The sequence below is a fragment of the Herpailurus yagouaroundi genome, unplaced genomic scaffold (genome assembly GCF_014898765.1).
Source record: "Herpailurus yagouaroundi ecotype Mexico unplaced genomic scaffold, PumYag 59, whole genome shotgun sequence".
NCBI classification, from domain to species: domain Eukaryota; kingdom Metazoa; phylum Chordata; class Mammalia; order Carnivora; family Felidae; genus Herpailurus; species Herpailurus yagouaroundi.
In genome coordinates this window covers 52539-80355 of record NW_024412384.1, presented here as the reverse complement: position 1 = coordinate 80355, position 27817 = coordinate 52539, and the positions used below count along the sequence as shown (strand labels likewise).

Here is a 27817-nt window from a genome sequence, read left to right as displayed (position 1 = left end):
ATCGCTTACATACTAAACCCAGTGCTCATCCCAACAGGTGCCCTCCTCAATGCCCATCACCCATTTCCCCTCTCCCCTGCCGCCCTTATCAACCCTCAGTTTGTTCTTTGTATTTAAGAGTCTCCTATAGTTTGCCTCCCTCGCTCTCTGTTTGTAACTATTTTTTTTCTTCTTCCCTTCCCCCACGGTCTTCTGTTAAGTTTTTCAAGATCCACATATGAGTGAAAACATGATATCTTTCTCTGACTGATGTATTTCACTTAGCGTAATACCCTCCAGTCCCATCCACGTTGCTGCAAATGGCATGATTTCATTCTTTCTCATTGCCAAGTAGTATTCCATTGTATCTATAAACCACACCTTCTTTATCCATTCATCCATCATTGGACATTTAGGCTCTTTCCATAATTTGACTATTGTTGAAAGTGCTACTATAAACATTGGGGTACATGTGCCCCTGTGAATCAGCACTCCTGTATCCTTTGGATAAATTCCTAGTAGTGCTATTGCTCTGTTGTAGGGTAATTCTATTTTTAATTTTTTGAGGACCCTCCACACTGTTTTCCAGAGCAGCTGCACCAGTTTGCATTCCCACCAGCAGTGCAAGAGGGTTCCCGTTTCTCCACATCCTTGCCAGCATCTGTTGTTTCCTGAGTTTTTAATTTTAGCCACTCTGGCTGGTGTGAAATGGTATCTCAGTGTGATTTTTATTTGTATTTCGCTGATGATGAGTGACATTGAGCATTTTTTCATGTCTGTTGGCCATCTGGATGTCTTCTTTGGAAAAGTGTCTATTCATGTCTTCTGACCACTTCCTCACTGGATTATTGGTTTTTTGGGTGTTGAGTTTGGTAAGTTCTTTATAGATTTTGGATACTAACCCTTTATCCAGTATGTCTTTTGCAAATATCTTTTCCCATTGCATCGGTTGCCTTTGTTTTGTTGATTTTTCTTTTTTTCAGTGCAGAAGACTTTTATCTCAATGAGGTCCCAATAGTTCATTTTTTCTTTTAATTCCCTTGCCTTTAGAGATGTGTCAAGCAAGAAATTGCCACAGCTGAGGTCAAAGAGGTTGTTGCCTGATTTCTCCTCTAGGGTTTTGATGGTTTCCTGTCTCACATTTAGGTCTTTCATACATTTTGAATTTATTTTTGTGTGTGGTGTAAGAAAGTGGCCCAGGTTCATTTTTCTGCATGTTGTGGTCCAGTTCTCCCACCACCATTTGCTAAGGAGACTTTTTTCCATTGGATACTCTTTCCTGCTTTGTCAAAGATTAGTTGGGCATACATTTGTGGGTCCAATTCTGGGTTCTCTCTTCTGTTCCATTGGTCTATGTGTCTGTTTTTGTGCCAATACCATTCTGTCTTGATGATTACAGATTTGTAGTAGAGGCTAAAGTCTGGGATTGTGATGCCTCCCACTTCTGTTTTCTTTTCCAACGTAACTTTGGCTATTCAGGGTTTTTGTGGTTCCATAAAAAGTTTAGGATTATTTGTTCTAGCTTTGAGAAGAATGCCTGTGCAATTTTGATTGGGATTGCACTGAATGTGTAGATTGCTTTGGGTAGTATTGACATTTTAACAATATTTGTTCTTCCAATCCATGAGCATGGAATGTTTTTCTATTTCTTTGTGTCTTCTTCAATTTCCTTCCTTCATAAGTTTTCTGTAGTTTTCAGCATACAGATCTTTTACATCTTTGGTTAGGTTTATTCCTAGGTATTTTATGGTTCTTGGTGCAATTGTAAATGGGAACGATTTCTTGATTTCTCTTTCTGTTGCTTCATTATTGGTGTATAGAAATGCAACCAATTTCTGTACACTGATTTTGTATCCTGCACATTCATAGATATTTTGGTTGATTCCACATTTTAGCTATTGTGAATAATACTGATATGAATGTGAATGTATAAATATCTCTTCAAGACCTTGCCTTCAATTCTTTGGGGGTATATACTGAGAAGTGGAATTGCTGGATCACATACTCGTTCTATTTTTATTTTGTATTTATTTTTTTTTAATTTATATATGAAATTTATTGTCAAATTGGTTTCCATATAACACCCAGTGCTCATCCCAAAAGGTGCCCTCCTCAATACCCATCACCCACCCTCTCCTCCCTCCCACCCCCCATCAACCCTCAGTTTGCTCTCAGTTCTCAACAGTCTCTTATGCTTTGGCTCTCTCCCACTCTAACCTCTTTTTTTTTTTTTTTTCCTTCCCCTCCCCCATGGGTTCCTGTTAAGTTTCTCAGGATCCACATAAGAGTGAAACCATATGGTATCTGTCTTTCTCTGTATGGCTTATTTCACTTAGCATCACACTCTCCAGTTCCATCCACGTTGCTACAAAAGGCCATATTTCATTTTTTCTCATTGCCACGTAGTATTCCATAGTGTATATAAACCACAATTTCTTTATCCATTCATCAGTTGAGGGACATTTAGGCTCTTTCCATAATTTGGCTATTGTTGAGAGTGCTGCTATGAACATTGGGGTACAAGTGCCCCTATGCATCAGTACTCCTGTGTCCCTTGGATAAATTCCTAGCAGTGCTATTGCTGGGTCATAGGGTAGGTCTATTTTTAATTTTCTGAGGAACCTCCACACTGCTTTCCAGAGCGGCTGCACCAATTTGCATTCCCACCAACAGTGCAAGAAGGTTCCCGTTTCTCCACATCCTCTCCAGCATCTAGAGTCTCCTGATTTGTTCATTTTGGCCACTCTGACTGGCGTGAGGTGATATCTGAGTGTGGTTTTGATTTGTATTTCCCTGATAAGGAGCGACGCTGAACATCTTTTCATGTGCCTGTTGGCCATCCGGATGTCTTCTTTAGAGAAGTGTCTATTCATGTTTTCTGCCCATTTCTTTCGTTCTATTTTTAATATTTGGAGGAGCCAGCAAACTGTTTTCCATTTTATACCAGGTGTCCCAGGAGTTCCAGTTTCTCTCTACATCCTCACCAACACTCATTATTTTCTGGGGTTTTGATACTAGCCACCCTAATGGGTGTGAGGTTACATCTCATTGTGGCTTTGATTTGCATTTCCCTGATGATTAGTGATGTTGAGTTCTTTTCATGTGCTTGTTGGCCATTTATGTATCTTCTTTGGAGGAATGTCTACTTTTTAATGTATATTTGCTATCATTCTGTAGGTTGTTTTTTCACTTCCTTGATTATGTCCTTTGCACAGTTTTTAATTTTGTTGTAGTCCAGTTTATTTTTTCTTCTCTTGTTTGTGCTTTTGGTGTCACAGCTAAGAATTCATTGCCAAATCCAATGTCCAAACCTTTATACCTATGTTTTAGTTTTGGCTGTTAGAGAATTTTAATCAGGACATTCTGAACATTTTAAGAATTTCTTTTGTGACAGACTGCGTCAGATTCCTCTTCATCTTATGCAGTATCCAGCCCGAGCCATAAAGGTTCTCTTGGCAGGGTTTAAACCTCCCTTAAGAGATCCAGGGAAGACCAGAATACCATATTGTCCCAAATGGAGCATGGAAGCACTGTGGGCTATGATAGACTGTCTTCAAGGGAAACAACTTTATGCTTCTTCCATGGTAACTATCTATCTTAATTAAATCTACTTGAAGCTATTTCTAGGGTCCCTATTAATTTTCTAAAGTACTTTCTTTTTTGTTTGTTTGTTTATTTTTGAGACAGAGAGTTTGAGTTGGGGAGGGGCAGAGAGAGGGAGACAGAATCAGAAGCAGGTCCAGGCTCTGAGCTGTCAGCACAGAGCCCGACATGGGGCTGGAACTCAAGAACCGAGAGATCATAACCTGAGCTGAAGTCAGAGGCTTAACCGACTGAGCCACCCAGATGCCACCCCTAAAGTGTTTCAATCTATGCAACTCTAGATGTAAAAAAATTGCTTTTAAGCATATAAAGCTATAAATATACAAGATTAATTTTAAGGTTTGTTAAAATTATGTTTTAGTTTATATTTAGCAAACTTTTAGTATAAAATATCATTGATGTGATCAATCAATAAGATGACAATGATCAAGATGAGTGTCCTGTAGTCAAAGAATTCCTAAGTCAATGAAGGAAATCAAACATTTGTAAACCATTAATGAGGTAGAATGAAATACAGTCTATCATATCATAAAAGAAGTATAGGTAACTTGGGGAGGTGGTGTATAAGGATTGATTATTTCCAGGGCACCTGGGTGGCATAAACATCTGACTCTTGATTTCTGCCCATGTCATGATCTCATGGTTAGTGAGTTCAAGCTCCACATGGGGCTCCACACTGTCAGCATGGAGCCTACTTGGGATTCTCTCTCTCTTCTCTTTCTGCCCCTCCCCTGCTCATGGGCCCTCTCAAAATAAATAAATAAACTTTAAAGAAGGATTATTTCCATCTAAAGAGATTAGGATATATATAGTATTTGAACTCCTCCTTAGACATTCAAATAATAAGTAACAATAATAATAAAAATAATAAAAAAGTAAAAACAATAATAAGGTAGGTCTGGGAAGTGAATTGAACTGTATCTGAAAAGTAGGAAAAACCAGAATAGGAATTCTGGTCGAAGTCTTGAAAAGGATGGACGTGTACTAGTTTTGAATTTAATGCCGTAGAACTGATCAAAAAGTCCAAATAAACACGTACAGCACTCACGTTCCACACCAAGCACACAGAGAGAAACATACAACACACACTGTACTTATAACATGCAAAATAAATGGCAAAGACACACATGCACCACATATCACACATAAAATATACACCAAACATATACCACACAAAAAACCATGTCATAGAACACACACTTACCAAAAACCTTTTACACAAACTACACATAAACCAAACTTCCCACACACATCATAAAAAACCACACTCAGAGCACACATACACCACGTACATAAAACACATTACATACCCACTTGAAATACAACAAACAAGAATTACACAAAACACACAAGACACACAAATACCGCATATAGCATGCATACCACACACATGCTACACAACCACAAGAATACCATTCACACACACCATGTATTCACTGAGACACCAAACATAACACATGAACAACTCAAAAACACAAAACACTTAACACACACACATACACCAATAACCTACACCACATATACAGCACTCACACCCCACACATAATACAGAGAAACATACAACACACACTACACATACAGAACACACACAAAAACCAAATCACCCAAACACCATATACTCATTCAATACATACCAACCACACAAATACATCATTCAACATCACACACCACACCTACATCATACCTACAGCACATTTATACTATAAACTGCACACAACCCATTCATCACATATATACCATTCACACTGCACATACACCACACATAAATACCATACACCATATACTTACCCAACGTATAACACAAACACCACACCAAAAACACAAGATACCACACACATATGCCACACATACCTGTCACACAGTACACATGTACCATGTGCACACACATATCACACAAACATCAAATATACAACACACACCAAACATATAGCACACTGATACACCACAAAAACACCACACACAAATATACAATATGCACTACAGAAATATCAGTCACACACCACATGGGCACCACATATAACAAACCCAACACTGGAACACCCACACCGCTCACAACAGACACTAGCATAAACCACACACTAAGGCGGGTAGCACACACACACAACACACAAAACACATAGGGAATATAAACACATACTGCGTACCTGACACTAATACACTATTTACACACCACACATACCAAATATCTGCCACGCAAACATATCACACAACACCATGCACACCACTCATACACCACACATACAACTCTTATACTACACACTTATACTACACACACTGCACACACAAGTATATGCCACATACACATACATGTTTGATACACCATGCACATCTCACACAATGCACACACATTACACACAACACATACTACACACACACCATGCCCCAGTCAAAACCACTCACACTGCTCATATTACCAGACACACACAACACACATACCACACACAGTCCATACACACAGCACACAAGCATCACATACACCAAACATACAGCACACACAAACTACACATAACCCACATATAACACACAAAAACCACACCAAAATATAGCACACTACAGAAATATTATTCATACACCACATATACACCACACACATACCAACATAACACATAAACCACACAAACACACACTAAAACACCACTCAGCACCACACATAACACACACAAAACGCACAACACATACAGAATACACATAACATACTGCACACACATTACCCACATATCACATACACACTACACGTACAACACACACACCACACCTATATCATGCATATAACACATTTATGGAAAAAAACAAAGGTTCAAATAAGAAAGTCCAGATCATGTTTAATATAAATATTCTTTCTTTAAAAAAATTTTTTTAATGTTTTATTTATTTTTGAGACAGGGAGAGACAGAGCATGAACAGGGGAGGGTCAGAGAGAGGGAGACACAGAATCCAAAACAGGTTCCAGGCTCTGAGCTGTCAGCACAGAGCCCGACGCGGGGCTCGAACTCACGGACTGCAAGATCATGACCTGAGCCGAAGTCGGCCACTTAACCAACTGAGCCACCCAGGCACCCGTAAATATTCTTTCTTTAGAGGATTAGCATGTCACAAAGGGGTGTCCCATAGGCAGAATCTAGCCTGAACCTGTTTTATTTAGTGCAGTGTTTAAAATTGGAAAAACTCACCCCCCAAAATTCTGTATTTCTAACTTCTGGTTAAATATTATAAATTCCAGGAATCCTAGGTCTCCTGTCCAAACTGGCACTCAGCCAGAGTGGTATAGCAACAACCCCTTTGAATGGAAATACACTCTTTAATTCAGCCTGGTCCTCAACACTATTGTTTCGGCCCAACCTACCCAGGATTTGGGGATTCCTGACATACTGGCTCTGACAAGAATGAGCTCTTAATGAAACAACTAGAAAGTACATTTTGAAAACCTCTAGAGGTACATATCATGCTTCTGTGTGTGCAGAGTAAATAGCTTATGTATGGTTTCTCTCAGGAAGCCAGTGGAAACAGAGTTGTAAGTATTTTTACAGATAAATGTATTTATTTACCACCATGAATAACATTCAAAATTTGGTCAGTTTATGCATAAAGGTACATGGGTAGAATATAAATGAATTTTAACAGGGATGGTAGTGTTAAAGCCCATTGGCTCAATCTAGGTAAACTTTTGAGAAGACTTAAATTTTAAATAAAGTGTAAGAATGGAAAGAATGGGATTTAATAGGAAACCATCACAAAGACCTCTTTAAAGTATAAATTATTAATAAATTTGGAGAATGCCTTTTCCTTCCAGTGTGATACAGGCAAAATGTAGGAGAGAAAAGCCAGCAAAGACCTTACTGTATTTTCTTGACAACTGTCTTTTAATTTTAGGCTCAGGCACCAGAACAAATAGTGACGTTATATGAAGATGAACAGTATCCAGTTCATATGTCATTAGTAGAAATGGGGCTGGCAGACCGAGACGAATGATGTAAGTATCATGACTTCTTGTTCACCCTTATGATCAGCATAAAGCATGCAACTAATATAGTGGAGATTAATACTAAATTGCCCATAAAAGCATCTTTGGATTTTCCTTGATTTCTCAAAGAATGATAACAAAGCTCAACAAGACTCTTCTAGACTTCTTTGTAGGCCCTTTTCACCTATTGAATACCAGAACCAGAGAGGATCTGCATCTGTAAGAATGCTTGGAATGGCTATCATGACTATTCATAGTACCAGATAGTTGTTGGGGATGGGCACTAGAAGTAATTTAAGCACACAAGGATATGGTATGCACAGAACACTGTTGAACAATCCATGTCCTAATAAAGCTATTGAACTGCTTGGGTAACCAGTTGTTTATTCATCCACATAAATGTAACAGGTGATTCAGTAACTAGTTTGAACATTAAATTAAGCAAAGGTTTTAAATAACATGCATTTTGTTTTTCAGGTAAACACTTCAGAGCATCTACAGCAGCCCAGAAGAAGGTTTTCTGTTACATGTAGGCCAGTTCAGGCTTACTTTTCTTGACTTGTTCTGCAGTTGTGCTGGCGTTTTTTTTCTTACATGTTAAACTACTAGGAATTGTGTGAAAAAAAAAAAGTTAATAAATATTTGCTTTCAAGTATTTTCTGGTTTTATTTTACAATAATTTCAAAAGCAAGTATTTTAGGCATATGAAAAAATGTAGTTCATTTTATAACAAATATATATTCAGTTTAAGTAAGACCTTCTTAGTACAGTTGGAAGCTCCTATAGTGACCTTCCCCAATCATTCTCTTCCCTGAAGAGGTGAACACTGTTGTGATTCTGGTGTTTATTATTCTTACGTTCTTATTTTGCTGCATATGAATGCATCCATAAGCAAGATAAAGTACTGCTGTGTATATTTTTTTAATGTGTGCACTATCGCACCTTTAATTTTCTCACTATTGGCACTGTTTATCCATGTTGGTATGCAGAGCTCTACTTTATTCACTTTCACTCTTCTATCTGTGCACATAATTCTGTTGCTAGATATTTAGACTGTTGCCAGTTTTTTCTCAGTTACAAATATGTGTACATGTTACGGGTTTTCTAGTATATGTACTTAGTAGTGGAATTTACTAGGTCACGAGGTGATTGTTCTCCAAAAGGTGGTTTACTCCATTTACTACCATCAGTAGTCTGAGTCCCTTGGCAACATGTGGTGTGGCCAGTATATGATACTAGTATAAAAAGGTATCTTATTATTTCAATATGCATTCACTGGTTTAGTAGTCACTTGTTTGCTTTTTCATATCCTTTGTCCATTTTTGTGTTGTTTGTAATTATGTTATCTGTAGGAATTCTTTACATATTCTGGATATTAATCCTTTGTCAAGTATATATATATATATATATATATATATATATATCTTCTAGTCTGTGGCTTATCTTTTCTTTTTTGTGGTATCTTTAGACACACCATTCATCAAGCTGTTAAGGTTTGCGCTGTCCCTCATTTAAAAATCCTTCCCTATCCTGAGATGATGTATATAACTCTTTATTTGAGAAGTTTGCAACTTTTTTCATATTCAGTTCTTAAATCATCTGGAATTGACATATTTAGCTTTTTTAAAGTTATTGTAGTGACTACAGCAACCTGTAATTATTATGTAAGTGCCTTGCAGGTGCCTTGTCCTTCCTTCAAGGACATCTTGCTTCTGTCAGCCTACAGTTTTATAGGTTATAACATCAGGGTACCTGTGGTTGTTCAGTTAACACCAGCTAGTTATTTTTCACACGTCCTCCATCCTCAAGTGTCCTATTCTGACCACTTACATATCCTCACTGTAACTTTTCTCCTGTGATGCTCTGTACTCACAGAATGAACTCTTCTACCTGTGTTGTTTCACCTATTTATATTTATTCATGGTTTTAACTTCCCATTCCATTATATTAAAGAACCTCTACAGTAGATAAATGCTTTAATTTTAGTACTAATTGAACACAGTATATTCTGACTAGAGACATTCTCTTATTCCTTGACTAAACTTTCTGTGCAAGTCTTGTTCTGTGGCTGATGTGCTCATGAAAAATCTGTGCTATTGTATTTCTTGTACTTCTTGGTTTTTATAACCATCTTCAACAAGAGTCTCATTATTTTTACAGTCTACACAGTTCATAAAGTAATATTTCTTTCCTTAGACATGCATTCAACTGTAGAAGACAGGTGAATTAAAAATGAAAGCTGTTCTTGTACATTTCAAAGAATATAAAAAACTATGATGTTTTATTTTATAATCCAAACATAATCTCTTCCACTTATATATAAATGAAACCACAGAATCCACAAGAAGTGTACATTTTTTGAGAAGAAAATCAAGTTAGTGTTATTTCATGATGAGTCACATATAGGATCATTACAATTTTGTATCCATTAGGATATTACCATCCTTGTCTTTAACTCTTATTCGACCAGATGTGTACTTTGTTTCTTGATGACCATTTGTATATACGGTTTTAACAGTGCCATCTGGATATTCCCGTCTCTTGAACTGGGCAGTGTGTAGTTCTCTTTGGCCATTATTAAACTCTATGATTTTGTTGCCATCTCTGTAAATTTAAAATAGAATTTATTTAAAAATATTAAATATGTAACAGGAAAATGATCTAAAAGTGGCTTTTGATTCTGACAGTTCTCTCTTTTCTTAAAGCCTCCTGTGGTCCTTTCCTTATACAATGCCTTCTTTGCAAATTCTTTCCACCCTGTTTCTGCTTCACGCTATTAGTTCCAATGATCAAATTAGCACTTAAATGTGCCCATGAAAAGGGGGACGCCTGGGTGGCTCAGTCAGTTAAGCGTCAGACTTCAGCTGAGGTCATCTCATGGCTCCTGAGTTTGAGCCCCGTGTCAGGCTCTATGCAGTGACAGCTCAGAGCCTGGAGCCTGCTTCGGATTCTCTTTCTCTCTGCCCCTCTCCTGCTCCCGCTCTGTCCCTGTCTCTCTCTCTCTCAAAAATAAACATTAAAAAAATAATAAAAAAGGAAAGGTGCCCATGAAAAGTTTTTAATAAATTTATGTCGTGAAACTACAAAATCCTTAGGTTTGTTTTTTAATTTTAGATGTATTATGCATCTAAGAAAAACTGGGCATTGTATTAAAATACCGCTTTCAGTTTTTACCTTTATTCTTTTCACTAAGTAATGCTTGCTCTTTATCAGGTTGGAAAAGAGACTTTATATTCCTGGGAAGGGGCATGACTAGACTTAAGACCTGTTCAGAAGCCGTGAAACAAAAGAAGCAGTTAATCCCAAGTGGACTGCTTGATGTGCATGCAGGACATTCAAACTGAACCCCCTAAAAATAGGTATGATGTGCTGTTAGAAACAAAGCAAGGTTTATAGATGGTGAATTACCACTTCTCCACACTGTTTTTTTGGTTATTTCTCAGATTTTATGTAAATGTAGTGGCTTTGCGCCACATTTAAGTGTTAGACTTAAAAGCCATTTTGAGAGCCACTGCTTTATCATGTGCAGCCCTGGGACCAGGGATAACAGCATCACCTGAGACCTCATTAAAAATGCAAATTATTGGCATGGGGCCTAGCATTCTGCAATTGAACAATCCCCTCAGGTGGTTTTAATGCACAGTGAAGTTGAAGAACCACTGCTATAAATCAAAAATGCCAAAATAATCCTGAATGAACTAATATCTGACATTTGCCTGAGTTTAGATGAAAAAAGACTGGCCATGAGTTAACAACTGTTGGAAAATGGGGGCGCCTGGGTGGCTCAGTCGGTTGAGAGTCCGACTTCAGCTCAGGTCAGGACCTCACAGTTGACGAGTTCGAGCCCCGCATTGGGCTCTGTGCTGATGGCTCGGTGCCTGGAGCCTGCCTCTGATTCTGTCTCCCTTTCTCTCTGCCCCTCCCCCACTCGTGCTCTGTCTGTCTCAAAAATAAACGTAAAAAAAAAAAATTTTTTTTAAATTGTTGGAAAATGAACAGATGAGTACATGGAGGTTTTCATATTTTCTTTTTATTACAGAAAATTTCAAACATAAGACTTAAAAAAAAAAGATGGAAGTCTCTGAAATTGTTCAGAGTATAATGTACAGATAAAATTTTTCGCAAATTTTAGAAGACATTGGTATTTATTTGGTTGAGCAGCAGAGAAAGTTTCGAACCATATTCAGGAAAAATACTGCATAAGAAGTTGCTACATTATTTGAATTAGCGTTTACTTTTTTTTTTTTTGCTGTGTCACAGAATTCAAGTTAGTTAAATGCATGCACACTCTAGGAGAGGAGGGTGCAAACTAAAGTAGGACAGTGAACTTGACAAACCTTCAGCACAGTGAGTACAAGAAACTCTGTATTGTGGATTGAAAACGTCACTAGGAAGAATTCTCTAACTTCAAGAAATGTAACACTCAGAAGGATAAAGAGGTTGTTATTTTAAAAAATTGAGTCAGGGAGGCCAGGGAAGTAAAATGCTAATCAGGCTGGGACAGGGAGATCCAGCAAATCAAAATATAAGCCAGAGAAGAAGTAAACAGTCTAATTCAAATACTGCTGCCATTGTTTGGTTATTCTTAAATACTGGGCAGCTTTCCTTCTTTGTGTCTTATTCACTGTTTTCCAGTTTCACCAAATTTAATTCTGTACAAATACTTGCCATTCCCCTTTTGTCATGTGCTATACAGACCTCCTTTAAGTTTCTGTAGAGTATATATTAGAACCTATACGTCTCTAACGAGATCTAAACTCCAAAATGCTGAAAACTCTTCACCTGCTCTCAAAGTGTGTATCTGTGCTCAGTGCTAAACTCACAAACATTCTGAATGACTTATACAAATGTTTTAAGACTTTCAAAATTCACTTGGAAATAGAAGTTGAGAATTGACAAATCTAGAAGCAAATTTAACAGCTATCATACCTTTGTACTCTTACAATTGTACCATCTGGAAAAATACTTTCTTCTTGTCCATCAGGAAATAGGTTTTTGATCGTCTGGTCAGGAAACGTGATTTCTTTTCTCCCGTTTGGGAAGTGTTTTTCTGTTTAAAAAAAATTACTATAAATATTTTTATTTATTTTTCTGGTTTTTTTTTTTTTTAAGTTTATTCAGTTTTTAGAGAGACAGCGTGAGCAGTGGAAGGGCAGAGAGGGGGTACAGAGGATGCAAAGCAGGCTCTCTGCTAACAGCAGCGAGCCTGATGTAGGGCTTGAACTCGCGAACTGTGAGATCATGGCCTGAGCCGAGGTTAGATGCTCAACTGACTCAACTACACAGGTGCCCCTTATTTTTTTAAAAAGGAAACCATGTAATTAAGAAAGGGCAGAACAAGTTTTTACCTATTTGTCCACTTGAGAAATGTAAGACTTCTAGACCTTCTGGGTAAGTAGTGTGAGTGGTCTGGGCAGATGCATAGTAGTAGATCTGTAAAGACACAAAGTCAGTATGCTTTTTCTCTGGAGATGTTTGTTGTTTTCTTTTTTTTTTTTTTTTAATTTAACGTTCATTCATTATTAAGAGACAGACACAGAGCGTGAGCAGGGGAGGGGTGGAGAGAGAGGGAGACATGGAATCTGAAGCAGGCTCCAGGCTCCGAGCTGTCAGCACAGAGCCCGACGCGGAGCTCGAACTCACGAACCGTGAGATCATGACCTGAGCCAAAGTCGTTACCTGACCGACGGAGCCACCCAGGCGCCCCTCTCTGGAAATGTTTAAGCCATGGAGAAAAACACTGCTATGTAAACCTACCACTCTCTCATCTGGCATGACTTGCTTCACATCACCATTAAAGAAAGTGACGGTGACAGTCTTCCCATCTGCACTCACTTCTTTTCGAGTTCCATTTGGAAACAATATAACATGGCACCCATTCTTATAAACCTTTTCTATCTACAAAATAAGAGAAACAAGATTATCAATATGAGAGCTTTCCTCCTGAGACCAGATGATAAAAATGTCCCTAACTCTTTTCCAAATTGACTACTTTGGTATCTCTCGTAATACAAGCAACATTGTCACAAAAGGAGAAAAGTTAATAAACTCCCAAGTATCAACACACCACCATTCTTATGTCACCTATTCTACCAAAACCAACTCATTTTTTGCTGAATTTTCTTTTTTTAGAGTATAGTTGACTGTACACAATATTAGTGTCAGGTGTACAACACAGTGATCTTACAAGTCTATCCATTCTGCTCTGCTCACTTGTGGCTTTCCCATCGGTCTCCAAACTATTACAATATCATCAACTATATTCCCTGTGCTGTACCTTTCATCCCCATCCCCATGATTTATTCATTCCCTAACTGGAAGCCTGTTTTTCCCACTCCCCTTGACCCATTTTGTCCATCCCCCGACCCCTTCCCCTCTGGCAACCATCAGTTTATTCTCTGTATTTATAGGTCTGATTCTGCTTTTGGTTTATTTATTTAATTTTTTAGATTCAATATGAGTGAAATCATATGATACTCAGTCTGACTTATACCATCCAGGTCCATCCATGTGGTTGCAGATGGCAAGATCACATCCTTTTTATGGCTGTGTGATATTCCTCTCACACACACACACACACACACACACACACATCTTCCTTATCCATTTATTAATGTACACTTAGTTTGCTTCCATAAATTGGCTACTGTAAATAATGCTACAATAAACATAGGGGCACATACATCTTTTCAAATTCAGGTCTTCGTTTTCTTTGGGTAAATACCCAGTAGTGGAATTACTGGATCATACAGTATTTCTATTTTAAACTTTTTTAGGAACCTCCGTACTGTTTCCACAGTGACTGCACCACTTTGCATTCCCATCAACAGTGTACAAAAGGGTTCCTTTTTCCCCACATCCTCATTAACACTTTTTTGTCTTTTATTTCAGGCATTCTGACAGGTGTAAAGTGATATCTCCTTGTGGTTTTGATTTGCATTTCCCTGACAGTGATGATGAGCATCTTTTGATGTGTCATCAGTATGTCGTCTTCGGAAAAATGCGTTCACATCCTCTGCCCATTTTTTAACTGGATTATTTGTTGTTTGGGTGTTGAGTCGTATAAGTTCTTCATATATTTTGGATATTAACACCTTATCAGATATATAATTTGCAAATACCTTCTCCCATTCAGTAAGTTGCCTTTTGTTTTGTTATTGGTTCTCTTTGCTGTGTGCAAATGCTGTGTGCAAAAAGCTTTTTATTTTGGTGTAGTCCCAATAGTTTATTTTTGCTTTTGTTTCTCTTGTCTTAGGAGACATATCTGGAAAAATGTTGCTATGTCCAATGTCGAAGAAAGTACCGCCTGTGTTCTCTTCAAGTACTTTTATAGTTTTAGGTCTCACATTTAGGTCTTTAATCCATTTTGAGTTTGTTTTTATGTATGGTATAAATAAGTGGCCCAGTTTCATTCTTTGCTGGTAGCTGTCCAGTTTTCCTAACGCCATTTATTGAAGAGATTATCTTTTCCCCATTGGATATTCTAGCCTCATTTGTCAAGATTAACTGACCGTATAAGCATGGGTTTATTTCTGGGCTGTCTATTCGGTCCCATTGATCTAGGTGTCTATTTTTGTAACAAACTAATTCCATCATCATGGTATAACCTCCATGCTGTTTTCTCTGAATTCATGAAAAAGACTTTTTACAGTTTATTTGATCAAAACAGGGTCATATACAACACTTGATATATGTCTTAAATCTCAACCTTTAACAGTCCCTGCCCTGCCCCTTTTTAATGATAATTACTTATTAAAGGACCTGGGTCATTAACCATATAAAATTTCTCACACTCTGGAATTGGTTGACTGCTTTCCCATTATGGTGTCATCTAACATGTTCTCATATATCCTTATACTTCCTGGAAACAAACTAGTAGTCACATCTAGAGGTGTGATTAAATTCTGGTTGAATTATTCTGACAAGAATACTCTCTAGGAACTGATGAGAGCTGCTTATAGCTACACATTCAGAAGGCAATCCCCTGCTGTCCTCATGAACTCAAGACCAACTGAGTCACATTAGTTAGATCTGCCATGAAGCCCCATCAACCTGTCATCCATGGGTTCATGGTTTTTCATGACTACTGCCCAGAACCTGTATTTCAATTAGAGATTGCAAAGTGATGATTCTCAAGTTTTCTCATTCCTTTTCCACTTATTAGCTAGAATTCTTCTTAAAAAAAAAAACACCTTTTCCTGTACCAACTCTGCTTTAGTATAACAAATTATTGGTGGGAAAGTCTAACTACTCCTTTGACTATTGTTATTTTGTCCTTTCTCACTCCTCAAGACTAGCAGTGAATTTTGGCTTTATCATTTCAATTAAAATAGGTCAAATTAAGGTATTCAGAAAAGTAAATTTTCTATAAACCTGAGGAAAAACTACCTCATTCCCTCCCTGCTAACAAACCCTGTTTATGTCCCCCTTCCCTTTTCATTCTTACTTCTAGCTGGAACACTAAGCCAGGCGATTTCCAGCTCAAAACCTTTCCTAAGCACAAGAATAAAACTGGGCAGCTAGAGATGGACAGAAAGGTTGCAGGAAGGATAAGGCCTAGAACAGAGGCTTTTAAAAAGTACCAAACATTACAAAGGCTTTTTAGCTATGCTTAGAGAAAGAACAGAGTTTAAACAAAGAACTGTATTCCCTCCTTTGCTGTATCCCTAAACTAGAAAGGGCAACTAAATGCCTGTGTGTGTCTAGCATTTTTAGGAGTCCAAAGACTCAAGCTAAGGTCACACCCCAAGGAACTAAAGTTCGTAAGGTCCCTCAGTGGTCTTGAAGATCAATTATTTTAGAATCTTAAGTGTTCCAATTCTACTTTAACCTATACTTATTTCTTATAATATTCATTATTTAAAAAAAAAAAAAGTTTAACCTTTCCATCAGGATGACTGATTTCTCCCTGGATTTCTTCTTTTTCCTCTTTTTTGTCATCCTTTTTATATTCGGGATCTGAAAGGTCCACTGATTCAGGGGGCTCCCTGGGTGAGGCAGTCTGTAAGGACAAAAGGCTCTCTTTCATCTGTCATAAAGGACATGTAATAACATTTCAAGCAGCTAAAATTTACATTTATTTCCAAATGCCAGATTCTCCTATTATAGGATTTGACAGCTAGCATTTGGTGTTTATAAAAAACATTTACAGGGCGCCTGGGTGGCTTAGTCAGTTAAAGGTCTGACTTCGGCTCAGGTCATGATCTCACAGTTCTTGGGTTCAAGCCCCACATCGGGCTCTGTGCTGACAGCTTAGAGCCTGGAGCCTGCTTCAAATTCTATGCCTCCCTCTCTTTCTGCTCCTCCCCCACTCATGCTCTGTCTCTCTCTCCTTCAAAAATAAATAAAAACATTAAAAAATAAAAAATAAAAAAAACATTTACAATGTTAGGTAAAAAACCTTTATAAATGGTTTAGAAACTTAAGTCAGTTAACTAAACAGTTTCAAGCCTGAGTAATCTATGTTTAAATATATAAAAATATAGAGATTTACTTGTCCCTTATCCAAATTGCCTAAGTCACGAGGAGGCACAGTCTTGGATCTTCGAGATGGATTACCTGTTAGAATATAATTGTCGGAGTTAGTTTTCATATTTAATTGAAAGTTTTAAATTTACTTAATATTATGGTCAAATATTTCCTTAGTTCATATCCTTTTGTGAACTACTATCCTTTACCCATTAGCTAAGGAAGTCTTAATATTTTTCTTTACTAATTCATAGGAGTTCATTATAGAACTTCAAATATTTATTCAGGCACTTAAGTCCAGTGTGACCCAAGAAAGACAAGGACAATATCCATCTTCTAAGAATTTACAATCTGGAGGAACAGACAGGTGCTCAACTAACCTAACAGATGAATCCAAAGGTATTTTGGAGCTAATCACAAGGACTTTAGTTAGAGGTTAGATGTAGGGTAGATATAATAGAGGCATCCAAGAATACATCTCGAATTTTGCTTGACAAAATAATTGGGTATTAAAATCCAGACCTAATTGCTGTGGTTTAAACTGTTTAGGTTATGACCAGCACACCAATCATATACTATATTAGTAATACATACGTTACAGAATAAGTGTATACACATATACACACACTCACCAACAACAAATTAAGGTGAATTTTTAAAAATATACTGACATTCTAATATTTTTTTCCTATGATGCCCAACGGGAGGGTGGGTGATGGGCATTGAGGAGGGCACCTGTTGGGATGAGCACTGGGTGTTGTATGGAAAACAATGTGACAATAAATTTCATATTAAAAAAAAACAAAAAAACCATGCCCAAAATTTGCAAGTTTGTTTCAAGTACGTGCCACTGGATGCTACACAGAGAGCACACTAAAGAACAGAAGCAGAGTCCATTCAGGCAGTTGGCGGGCATCTGAGAAGGCTTGTGCAGTACCCAGGGAGACAGAAATGTTCTGACTGCACTGTGTTAAATCACTGATAGGTTCCAAAGAGCTGGGTTTCATATGGTTCAACCTAATTTATCAATTCAGAAACTATCAACATCAGAAGGATTAGTTTAGAGATCCCTGGGAGTGCATTTTGGCTTGGGCAAACGGGTAGATGGTAGATGGTTCTGGGGACGAGAGGAATGCTCTGTTTTGATGGGATAAACGAAGAACAATTGCCTGCACCTTACTTACATGTGCAAAGTAAGCTCTGTTGGACCTCACTCCTAAATGTTTTAACCATCCTCCATAGAAAAGACTAATATCCCCATTTTAGAGGTAAGGAAAACGAGGCTGAGGTTAAATAACGTACCAAAGTTGTCAGCTAATAAAGCAAACCAGGATTCAATCCTATGAAGCTTAATTCTTCTCTCAAGCTGTTCATGAGCAGGAACTGGAAGCCTCTAAGCAGAGACCCACTGAGAGGACCAGGACACATGAGCAGGACATGGAGCTCTGACTCCTGAGTCTGTGTTCACTACTTTGAGTATAAACATACCTTATAAAATTACATATCTTATAAAAGTTGGGACAGATTAAATTATTTAATAAACAGTGCTGGAATAGCTAGATATAGACAATATAGGAGGATAGGTTTATGACCGCAAGATAGGGAAGACTTAAGAGGCACCACCCGTAAAGTAAAAAAACTGAAATTCAACAACATTAAGAATCTTGGGAATTGTGGGTAACTGTAAGGTACCATCCAGCATCATGGCAGTATAAGTCATTCCTTTTTTCCTTCCCTTTTTAAACAACTAATTAGACATCTATAACCAAATGAAAGTACCTCAGCACCTCATACCAAGGGATCTGGGAGCTTTCCTGCCTACCTGGGCATCCAAAAATAGGACCTCAGTAAGGGATGCATATCCAAGGGAGTTAGTGAACCTGCCCGTCCCCATTCACCATGACTGGAAAAGAAACCCAGAGAGCACAAACCTTGGTGGATATCCACAGACAAAAGAGAATTTGCAGAAGTCTAGTCCACCCTGAGGGGAGATTCCAACATGCCACTGGAACAGGACAGCGATGAGTTTGGATGCAGACAGGGAGGAACTTGCCAGAGCTGCTCCCCTCCCCAGGGAGACGCAGCACGCTAAGTTGTTTGGCAGTGGCAGTAACAACCTCTCCAAAGGAAGTGATAGCAAAGCAAAAGCAACAAGTGACTGCCCAGTTAGGCCAGTTACATGGGTTGTGGCTAAAGAAACATCTGTCTCCAACAGCACCCAGATCTCTGAGGAGAGACCCCCATGACTTGGAGAAGAAAAGAGAAAGGGAAAGAAGCATACTAGAATATCAAAGGTCATTACAGGAATGTTGTTCCTGCTGTCTGCTTCAGCACTTCAACATGAAGTCCACCCACAAGCCTCTGGTAGTACCCCATTCGAGGATCTTCCCTCAGGCCCACAGGCACCCCCAAAGCCCAAGTGCTAAACCCACACCTCTCCTAACTCTGCTACCAGCTCCTTATGTGCCCACCCAACTACAACCAAAGAGCAAGATTCAGTAAACAGGGAGCATGCTCAGAAAATAGGCCACAGATGGTGAGCAGGGGAATAACTACAAATTTGGGCCATTTTACCACCTTCTGGAATACAGAAGAATGGTTTCTAACAGCTAGACTGGTGAACTATAAAAACCAAAGAAATCATAAAAACTAAGAAGGTATCTGCTATTTCAAATGGGAAAGCAGAAGTCCATAGCTACAAACAGTATAAAAAATTAAGGAAACATGGCATCACAAAAAGAAACTAATAGGTTTCTAGCAACAAAACTCAAAGGCATGAAATGCCGCATCTGATAAAGAATTCAAAATTGCTCTTGTGAAGAAATTCAACAAGTTACAAGAAAACTCAAAGACAATTCCATGACGTCATGGAATAAAATTAATGAACAGGAGTTCTTTACAAAACAGACTGAAATTATAAACAAAAACCAAACAAATTCTGGACCTGAAGAATTCAACAAATGAGATGAAGATGCAATAAAAAGCATCTGTAGGGGCGCCTGGGTGGCGCAGTCGGTTAAGCGTCCGACTTCAGCCAGGTCACGATCTTGCGCTCCGTGATTTCGAGCCCCGCGTCAGGCTCTGGGCTGATGGCTCAGAGCCTGGAGCCTGTTTCCGATTCTCTGTCTCCCTCTCTCTCTGACCCTCCCCCGTTCATGCTCTGTCTCTCCCTGTCCCAAAAATAAAATAAACGTTGAAAAAAAAATTTAAAAAAAAAAAAAATTAAAAAAAAAATTAAAAAAAAGCATCTGTAGCAGAGCAGAACACATGGAAGAGAAAATAAGTGACTTGGAGGACAGGAATATAGAAATAACAACAGAAGAGGCATAGGAACTAAAATGAAGAAAGAGTGAGGAAAGCCAACAAGAGCTATGAGATTCCACCAGAGAGCCAAATATTGGAAGAATTGGGGTTCCACAAGAAGAGAAGGGACAGAGAGTTTATTTAAAGAAATCATAGCTGAGGAGCGCCTGGGTGGCTCAGTTGGTTAAGCATCCAATCTTGGCTCACGTCATGATCTCATTGTTTGTGAGTTCAAGCCCCACATCAGGCTCTGTACTGACAGGTCAGAGCCTGGAGCCTGCTTCAGATTCTGAGTCTCCCTGTCTCTGTGGCCCTCCCCCACTTGTGCTTGCTCACTCTCTCTCTCTCTCTCTCTCTCTCTCTCTCTCTCAGAAATAATAAATGAATAAACTTTAAGAAATAAAATACAGAAATAATAGCTGAGAACCTGTCAAACATGGGCAAGGACTTGAACAAACAAGTCCATGAAACTAATAGGACACCCTATTACCTTAATGCAAGACCTTCTCCAAGATACATTATAATGGAACTGTCAAAAATTAATCACAAAGAAGAATCTTAAAGGCAGCCAGGAGAAGAAAAAAAAAAAAAAAAGGTAACAAACCACCCCCCCCCCCAAAAAAAAAACCCCAAGACAAACCAAATGAGGCTACCAGTGGATTTCTCAGCAGAAACTCTACAGGCCTGGAGACAGTGGAATGACATATTCAAAGTGATGAAAGATAAAAATTGCCAGCCAAGAATATTATATCCAGGAAAATTATCCTTCAGATATAAAGGAGAAATAAAGGCTTTCTCAGATAAACAAAAGCAGAGGGAGTTTAATCACCTGCTGTGCAAGAAATGCTGAAAACAACTCTTCAAGCTGAAACAAAAAGATGCTAATCAGCATCATGAAAACATGTAAAAGCAAACAACACAATGGTAAAGATGAAAAATTTATAATCAGGGGCGCCTGGGTGGCTCAGTCAGTTGAGCATCCGACTTCAGCTCAGGTCATGATCTCACAGTTCGTGGGTTCAAGCCCCGCGTCGGGCTCTGTGCTGACAGCTCAGAGCCTGGAGCCTGCTTCCGATTCTGTGCCTCCCTCTCTCCCCTCTGCCCCTCCCCTGCTCATGCTCTGTCTCTCTGCCTCTGAAAAATAAAGAAACGTAATAAAAAAATTAAAAAAAAAAGAAAGAAAAATTTATAATCAAATACAGAAAACTCCAAATCTACAATAAGATGGTATATTAACCACTTAACTATAGTATAAAGGTTAAAGGAAAAGAACATTAAATAACTATCACTCAGTGGTGAAAAGCTAAAAGTTTTTCTTTGGAGATTAGGAAAAAGACAAAGATGCCTACTTTTACCACTTTTATTCAACATAAAATTGGAAGTCCTAGCCACAGCCATTAGGCAAGAAAAATAAAAAGCATCCAAATTTATCCAATTTGAATTAGAAGCAAAAGTTTCACTATTTGCAGATGATGTACTAAATATAGAAAACCCTAAAGACTCAACCAAAAAATCTATTAGAACTAATAAATGTTGTAAAGTTATAGGATACAAAAATTAACAAAGAAACCAGCTGAATTTCTATGCACTAATAACAAGCTATCAGAAAGAGAAATTTAAGAAAACAATTCCATGTTACATCAACAAGAATAAAATATCTAGGAATAAATTTATCCAAGGAGGTGAAAAACCTATAGTCTGAAAACTGTAAGACTGATAAAAGAAATTGAAGATGACACAAATAAATGGAAAGATACATTATACTTCCGGGAAGAATTAAAATGTTCATACTACCCAAAGCAATCTACAGATTCAGTGCAATCCCCATCAAAATACCAAAGACGTTTTTCACAAAACAAAGAATGCTAAAATTTCTATAGAACCACAAAAGATCCCAAATAGCCAAAGCAATCCTAAGAAAAAAGAACAAAGCTGGAGGCATCACAATTGCTGGTTTCAAACTACACTGCTAAACTAGAGTAATTAAAACAGTATGGTACTGGCATAAAAAAGGACACACAGACCCATGTAATAGAACAGAAAGCCCAGAATTAAACCCTCATATATACAATCAGTTAATATTCAACAAAGGAGCCAAGAACACTCAACGAGGAAAGATAGTCTCTTCAACCAATGATGTGAAAACCGAACACATGCAGAAAAGTAAAATTGGATCTCTTTTTAGACCATTCATAAAATTAATTTGAAATGGATTAAAGACTTAAACATAAAACCTGATACCATAAAACTTCTAGAGGAGAACACGGAAGTAATCCCTTGACATTGGTCTTGGCAATGATTTCTTGGATATGACACCATAAGCACAAGCAACAAAAGCAAAAATCAACAAATCAAAAATCAAAAGCTTCTGCACAACAAAAGAAACAATTGACAAAATGAAAAGGCAACACACGGAATGGGAGAAAACTTTTGCAGAGTTAATATCCAAAATACAGAAAAACTCATATAACTCAATAACAAAATAATGTAACTGAAAAATGGGCAAAGGAATTAAATAAGCATTTTTCCAAAGAAGACGTACAAATGACCAACAGTACATGAAAAGATGTTCAACTTCACTAATCATCTAGGAACTGCAAATCAAAACCACAAGATATCACTTCACACTTGCCAGAAAAGCTATCATCAAGAAGACGAGACGTAACAAGTATTAGCAAGGATGTGGAGAAAAGGAAATCCTGATGCACTGTTGGTGGGCATATAAACTGGTTCATCCACTATGGGAAGTTCCTCAAAAAAATAAAACTAGATCTACCATATGATCCAGCAATGCCACTTCTGAGTACATACTCAAAGGAAATAAAAACAGGATATTGAAGCCTATGTTTACTGCAGCATTACTCACAATAGCCAAGATATGGAAACAACCTAAGTGCCCCTCAATGTATGAATAAAGATGTGATATAGATACACAACAGAATATTATTTTGCCATGAGAAAGAAAGATATACTGCTATTTGCAATAACATGAATGGACCTTGGGGACATTATGCTAAGTGAGGTAAGTCAGACAGAGACAGACAAATATTGTATGATATCACTTACAAGTGGAATCTAAAGAAGCCAAACTTGTAAAACAAGAGTGAAACCATGGTTACCAGGGAGGGGGAGTTTGGTGGATAGGGGAGATGTTGTTTAAAGGTACAAACTTGCAACAAGTAGTAAATAAGTCCTAGAACAGTATAGTGAATATAGGTAATATTGTATTATAATGAACAATTTGGCTAAGAAACTAGATCTTAAACTCTTCAACCATTAAAAAGATATAATAACTAGGTGTGCCTGGGTGGCTCAGTCGGTTAAGCATCCAACTTCGGCTCAGGTCATGATCTCATGGTTGGTGGGTTCGAGCCCCACATCAGGCTCTTTGCTGACAGCTCAGGGCCTAGAGCCTGCTATGGATTCTGTGTCTCCCTCTCTCTCTGCCCCTCCCCTGCTCACGCTCTCTCATAAATAAATGAACGTTAAAAAACTTTTTTTAAAGATATAATTATGTGATATGATAGAGGTATTAATTATCACTACACTGGCAATTATAATATATAAATACATATATCAACATTATTATATACCTTAAATTTATACAATGTTGTATGTCAAATACATTTTCAATTAAAAAAAGGAAAACAGTTTTTTTTTTTTTTTTAATTTTTTTTTTCAACGTTTATTTATTTTTGGGACAGAGAGAGACAGAGCATGAACGGGGGAGGGGCAGAGAGAGAGGGAGACACAGAATCGGAAACAGGCTCCAGGCTCTGAGCCATCAGCCCAGAGCCCGACGCGGGGCTCGAACTCACGGACCGCGAGATCGTGACCTGGCTGAAGTCGGACGCTTAACCGACTGCGCCACCCAGGCGCCCCAAAGGAAAACAGTTTTGGTTCACCAAAAGATATCATAAAGAGTAAAAAGGCAGGCCACAGACTGGAAGAAGATATTTGCAATGTGTGTAACTCTTAAATGATTACAACGGAGGGAGGGGAAATCCCCCCACAAACCAATAACGAAAAAGACAACACCACAGAATGAGTAAAAGACCTGATCAATTTTTCTCATAGAGGGAATCTAAATAGGTAATAAACATAGGCAATGGTATTTAACATATTTAGTAATCCCAGTAATGCAAATCAAAAATATGATGAGATAGTTTTCATCCATACCAGACTGGCAAAAATTGAAGTCTGACAATACCAAGTATCAACAAGGTGTGGAGCAGTGCAAGAACTTACATTACTTTGCTGGTTAGGCAGTAAAATCATTTTGGAAAATGTCTTGGCAAAATCTATGAGTGTTAAAGATATTCTTACTGATTACCCAGTAATTGCAGTATGTGCCCTAGAGAAATGAATGTAACCAGAGACGTTTACGAATGTTCACAGCATCATTGTTTAACATCCCAAACTTAAAAAAAATTTAACCATCAACAGGTTAATTTTAATATATTCATAAACATTCAAACTGCCTTGCAGGAAAATTAGTGAACTAGAGTTGCAGATCAACATGACTCTCAAAAACAATGTACAATAAAAGACAACAGAATACATACAGCATAACTATTCAGAAAGTTCAAAAAGCATTTTTGTAGGACTGTACTTATAAGAGTAGAAACTACACAGGTAGGGAATGTAATATGATCATGGAGGTGAGAGCTCTGGGGTGCTGTTACTCTCTTTATCTTGCTGGTATTTATCCAAGTATTTCCTTTACAACCATCAAGCTGCAGATGTTATATCCACTTTTATAAATTCAATTCATGAAAATAATTTCTAAAAATTCCTGGTAAATTAAAAATCTAGTTGTGAAAACAAAAGTTAATGAGAGAAAATATGTATTTGTGACCTAAGGATTGAGAAGGATTTCTTAAAGTCATAAAAAAAGATGGATAAATTCCATATTAAAAGGAAAAACATGTATATAAAAAACACAAACCAAAAGCTAAACCCGTACTGGGAAAAGATCGTGGCAGTGTTTGTAACTGAGAAAGGATTGGTATGCAGAATAACTTCAATAAAGAGAAGCCACTCCCTAAAAAGTTTTAAATGGGCAAAAGAAATGAACAGGCAATAAACAAAAGAGGAAACCCAAATGTCCATTAAATATACAAAAAGATGCTCACATGACCTTACCAGGAATCAGAGAAATGCATATTAAAATTACACTAACCCACCATTTCATGCCCATCTGACTGGCCACAGTCTTAAAGTCCGACCAGGTCAAGGGTTGGTAGGCACAAAAAGCATACTCTGCTGACAGCAAAAAAACTGGCAAAGCCACTTTGCAGAGCAAAGGGAAAATCTCCTCCAGTAGCACAAACCTGGTATGACCCAGCATCCTACTCTTGATATGTATCCTGGAGAAACTCACATGACAGATATTTTCTTCAGCCTTATTCATTCTATTGACACACTGGGGGAAAACATGAAGTCCATCAATAGGAAAACTCAGTTGTGCAAATATACATGGAATCTGTATAGCTATTAAAATCAACAAACTACAGTTTTATATGTATTAATGTGGGTATCAAAATATTGAGAGAAAAAAGCAAATTGTAGAGGGATACCATAGAAACAATACTATATTGATTTACGGACATAATGTAGTAAAAGAATGAAAAACAAACAAAGGAATGTTGTCAGGGTGGAAGTAAGTTGGGGAGAATACACAGGGGCTTCAATGATATTTTACAATGTTTTACTTCTTATATTAGGTGTAAATTCTCTATTCTTTAAATTCCTAATATATTTTGTAAAAATATCATGCAACTTCTTACCTTGTGTTGGCAAATGGTTTTTCTTGTATTTTTCTACCTGGGTTCCTGAAGAAATCTGACTCTTTTGTAATCGAACTGATGAATTCTATAGTATGAGATAATTTTGAATATAAAATTAGTGCTTGTCTACATATTAGTACAATGAATGAAACTAAAACTCAGCTTGCAAGGAGAATGGCCTAAGTTTGTTTATGTTGTTTTCATTTATCATCACTACAGGTCAAAGTGAACAAGCTATTATTTATGAATGTACTATACACACACACACACACACACACCACCTTTGGAAAAACAGATGGCCCTGAACAACGCTGTGGGGGTTAGGGGCACTGATCCCCGAAGCAGTTGAAAATCCATGTACAACTTTGGACTACCTCAAAATGTGACTACTAATAGCCTACTGTTGACGAGAAGCCTTACTAACAGTATAAACAGATTAGCACATATTTTTATGTCATATGTATTATACACCATATTCTTTTTTTTTTTAAGTAGGCACCACACCCAGTGTGGAGCCCAGTGCAGGGCTTGAACTCAACCCTGAGATTAAGAGTCAGACGCTTAACTGAGTGAGCCACCCATGTGCCCTATGTATTGTATTCTTACAATAAAGTTAGCTAGAGAAAAGAAAATGTTATTAAGAAAGTCATACACTCAGGGGCACCTGAGTGGCTCAGTCGGTTGAGCCTTCGACTTCGGCTCAGGTAATGATCTCCTGGTTCATGAGTTGAAGCCCGTCGGGCTCGCAGGTGTCAATGCAGTTGTCCCCCTCTCTCTCTGTCCCACCCCTGCTTGCACTCTCTCAAAAATATATAAAATGTTTAAACTTTTTTTAAATTTAAAAAATGAAAAAAAATTGTACGGAAGAGAAAATATATTTACAGTGCTGTACCGTATTTATTGAAAAATTGTGTGCAAGTGGACCCACACAGCTCAAACCCATGTTGCTCAAGGGTCAACTGTATATTCATTCTTCAAGTGAGGGCATAACAGACAACATAAAATGAAAGTCTTCTGTAACTGTTGTCAGATTAGCCAGAGAAGAGGGCAGTTAGTTACTCCTCAACATCAGCAAAACCCCCTTATCTCTACCTCTTGCTCCACTTTGAGCCCTAGCTCCTTACTAAGATGGCTCACCACTGCCTCCTTCTAGGGATGGAAATTTCTCACCCTCAGAATTTACACCCCTAGGTTTAGAGGCAGGGTACAGGTAGGTCTTCCTTGCTCCCCATCACTGATTCCAACCAAATCTCTCTCCTGCCTAACCACCCCTGTCCTAGTTCTATGTCTCATGTCCACAACTCACCCAACACGTACTCACCTTGCCAGGAGATAACTCCACTGCCTTAGCTTCAGTTTCCCAACCTACTCTATCCTCCCTCAGCCATGGACACCAATGGACAAACTCTACAACTGGTCATTATCAATATGTGCAATTACCAATAACTGCAAACATCTCATTTTCAAAGCCTTTGAATCCAGAATGTGGGGAATTCTACAAAATAATTACCCTGGTCTACTGAAAAAGCCAATGCCATTTAATAAAATGCTATAGTATTCAGGGGTAAGATGCCATGATTTCTGCAATTAGCTTCACATGGTACAGCAAAACACATACACACAAGTGGTTAAATATTAACAGTGATTGAATCTAGGTGACTCTTCAGGTGGTCATCCTATTGTTCTTTCAAATGTCTCTATTTGGGGAAGCTTT

At 37.9% G+C, this 27817-nt stretch overlaps 2 protein-coding genes across 8 annotated transcripts in view; one reads left to right on the top strand and one right to left on the bottom strand.

Annotated features, from left to right (window-relative positions):
* RNF17 (ring finger protein 17) overlaps positions 1 to 8198 on the top strand; it is a gene marked incomplete at its 5' end in the record, with an annotated part of 44258 nt that extends 36060 nt beyond the window's left edge. Inside the window, 3 exons of the mRNA XM_040455598.1 lie at positions 3374 to 3563; positions 7453 to 7552; positions 8021 to 8198. Coding sequence (XP_040311532.1) covers positions 3374 to 3563; positions 7453 to 7551 — 289 coding nt within the window. The remainder of the gene's footprint in view (positions 1 to 3373; positions 3564 to 7452; positions 7553 to 8020) is intronic.
* Positions 8199 to 9001: 803 nt separating this feature from the next.
* The window catches only part of CPAP (centrosome assembly and centriole elongation protein), a 56388-nt gene continuing 37572 nt past the window's right edge, over positions 9002 to 27817 (bottom strand). For 4 of the 7 annotated variants that reach the window (XM_040455537.1, XM_040455524.1, XM_040455551.1 and 1 more), the window contains 7 exons: positions 26104 to 26188; positions 17037 to 17101; positions 16425 to 16544; positions 13301 to 13441; positions 12892 to 12976; positions 12473 to 12593; positions 9002 to 10147 (listed from right to left, as the gene is read on the bottom strand). In XM_040455537.1, the coding sequence (XP_040311471.1) occupies positions 9955 to 10147; positions 12473 to 12593; positions 12892 to 12976; positions 13301 to 13441; positions 16425 to 16544; positions 17037 to 17101; positions 26104 to 26188 (810 nt within the window). In that variant the 3' untranslated portion in view covers positions 9002 to 9954. The remainder of the gene's footprint in view (positions 10148 to 12472; positions 12594 to 12891; positions 12977 to 13300; positions 13442 to 16424; positions 16545 to 17036; positions 17102 to 26103; positions 26189 to 27817) is intronic. The other 3 variants (XM_040455546.1, XM_040455559.1, XM_040455568.1) reach the window with 3 other exon arrangements.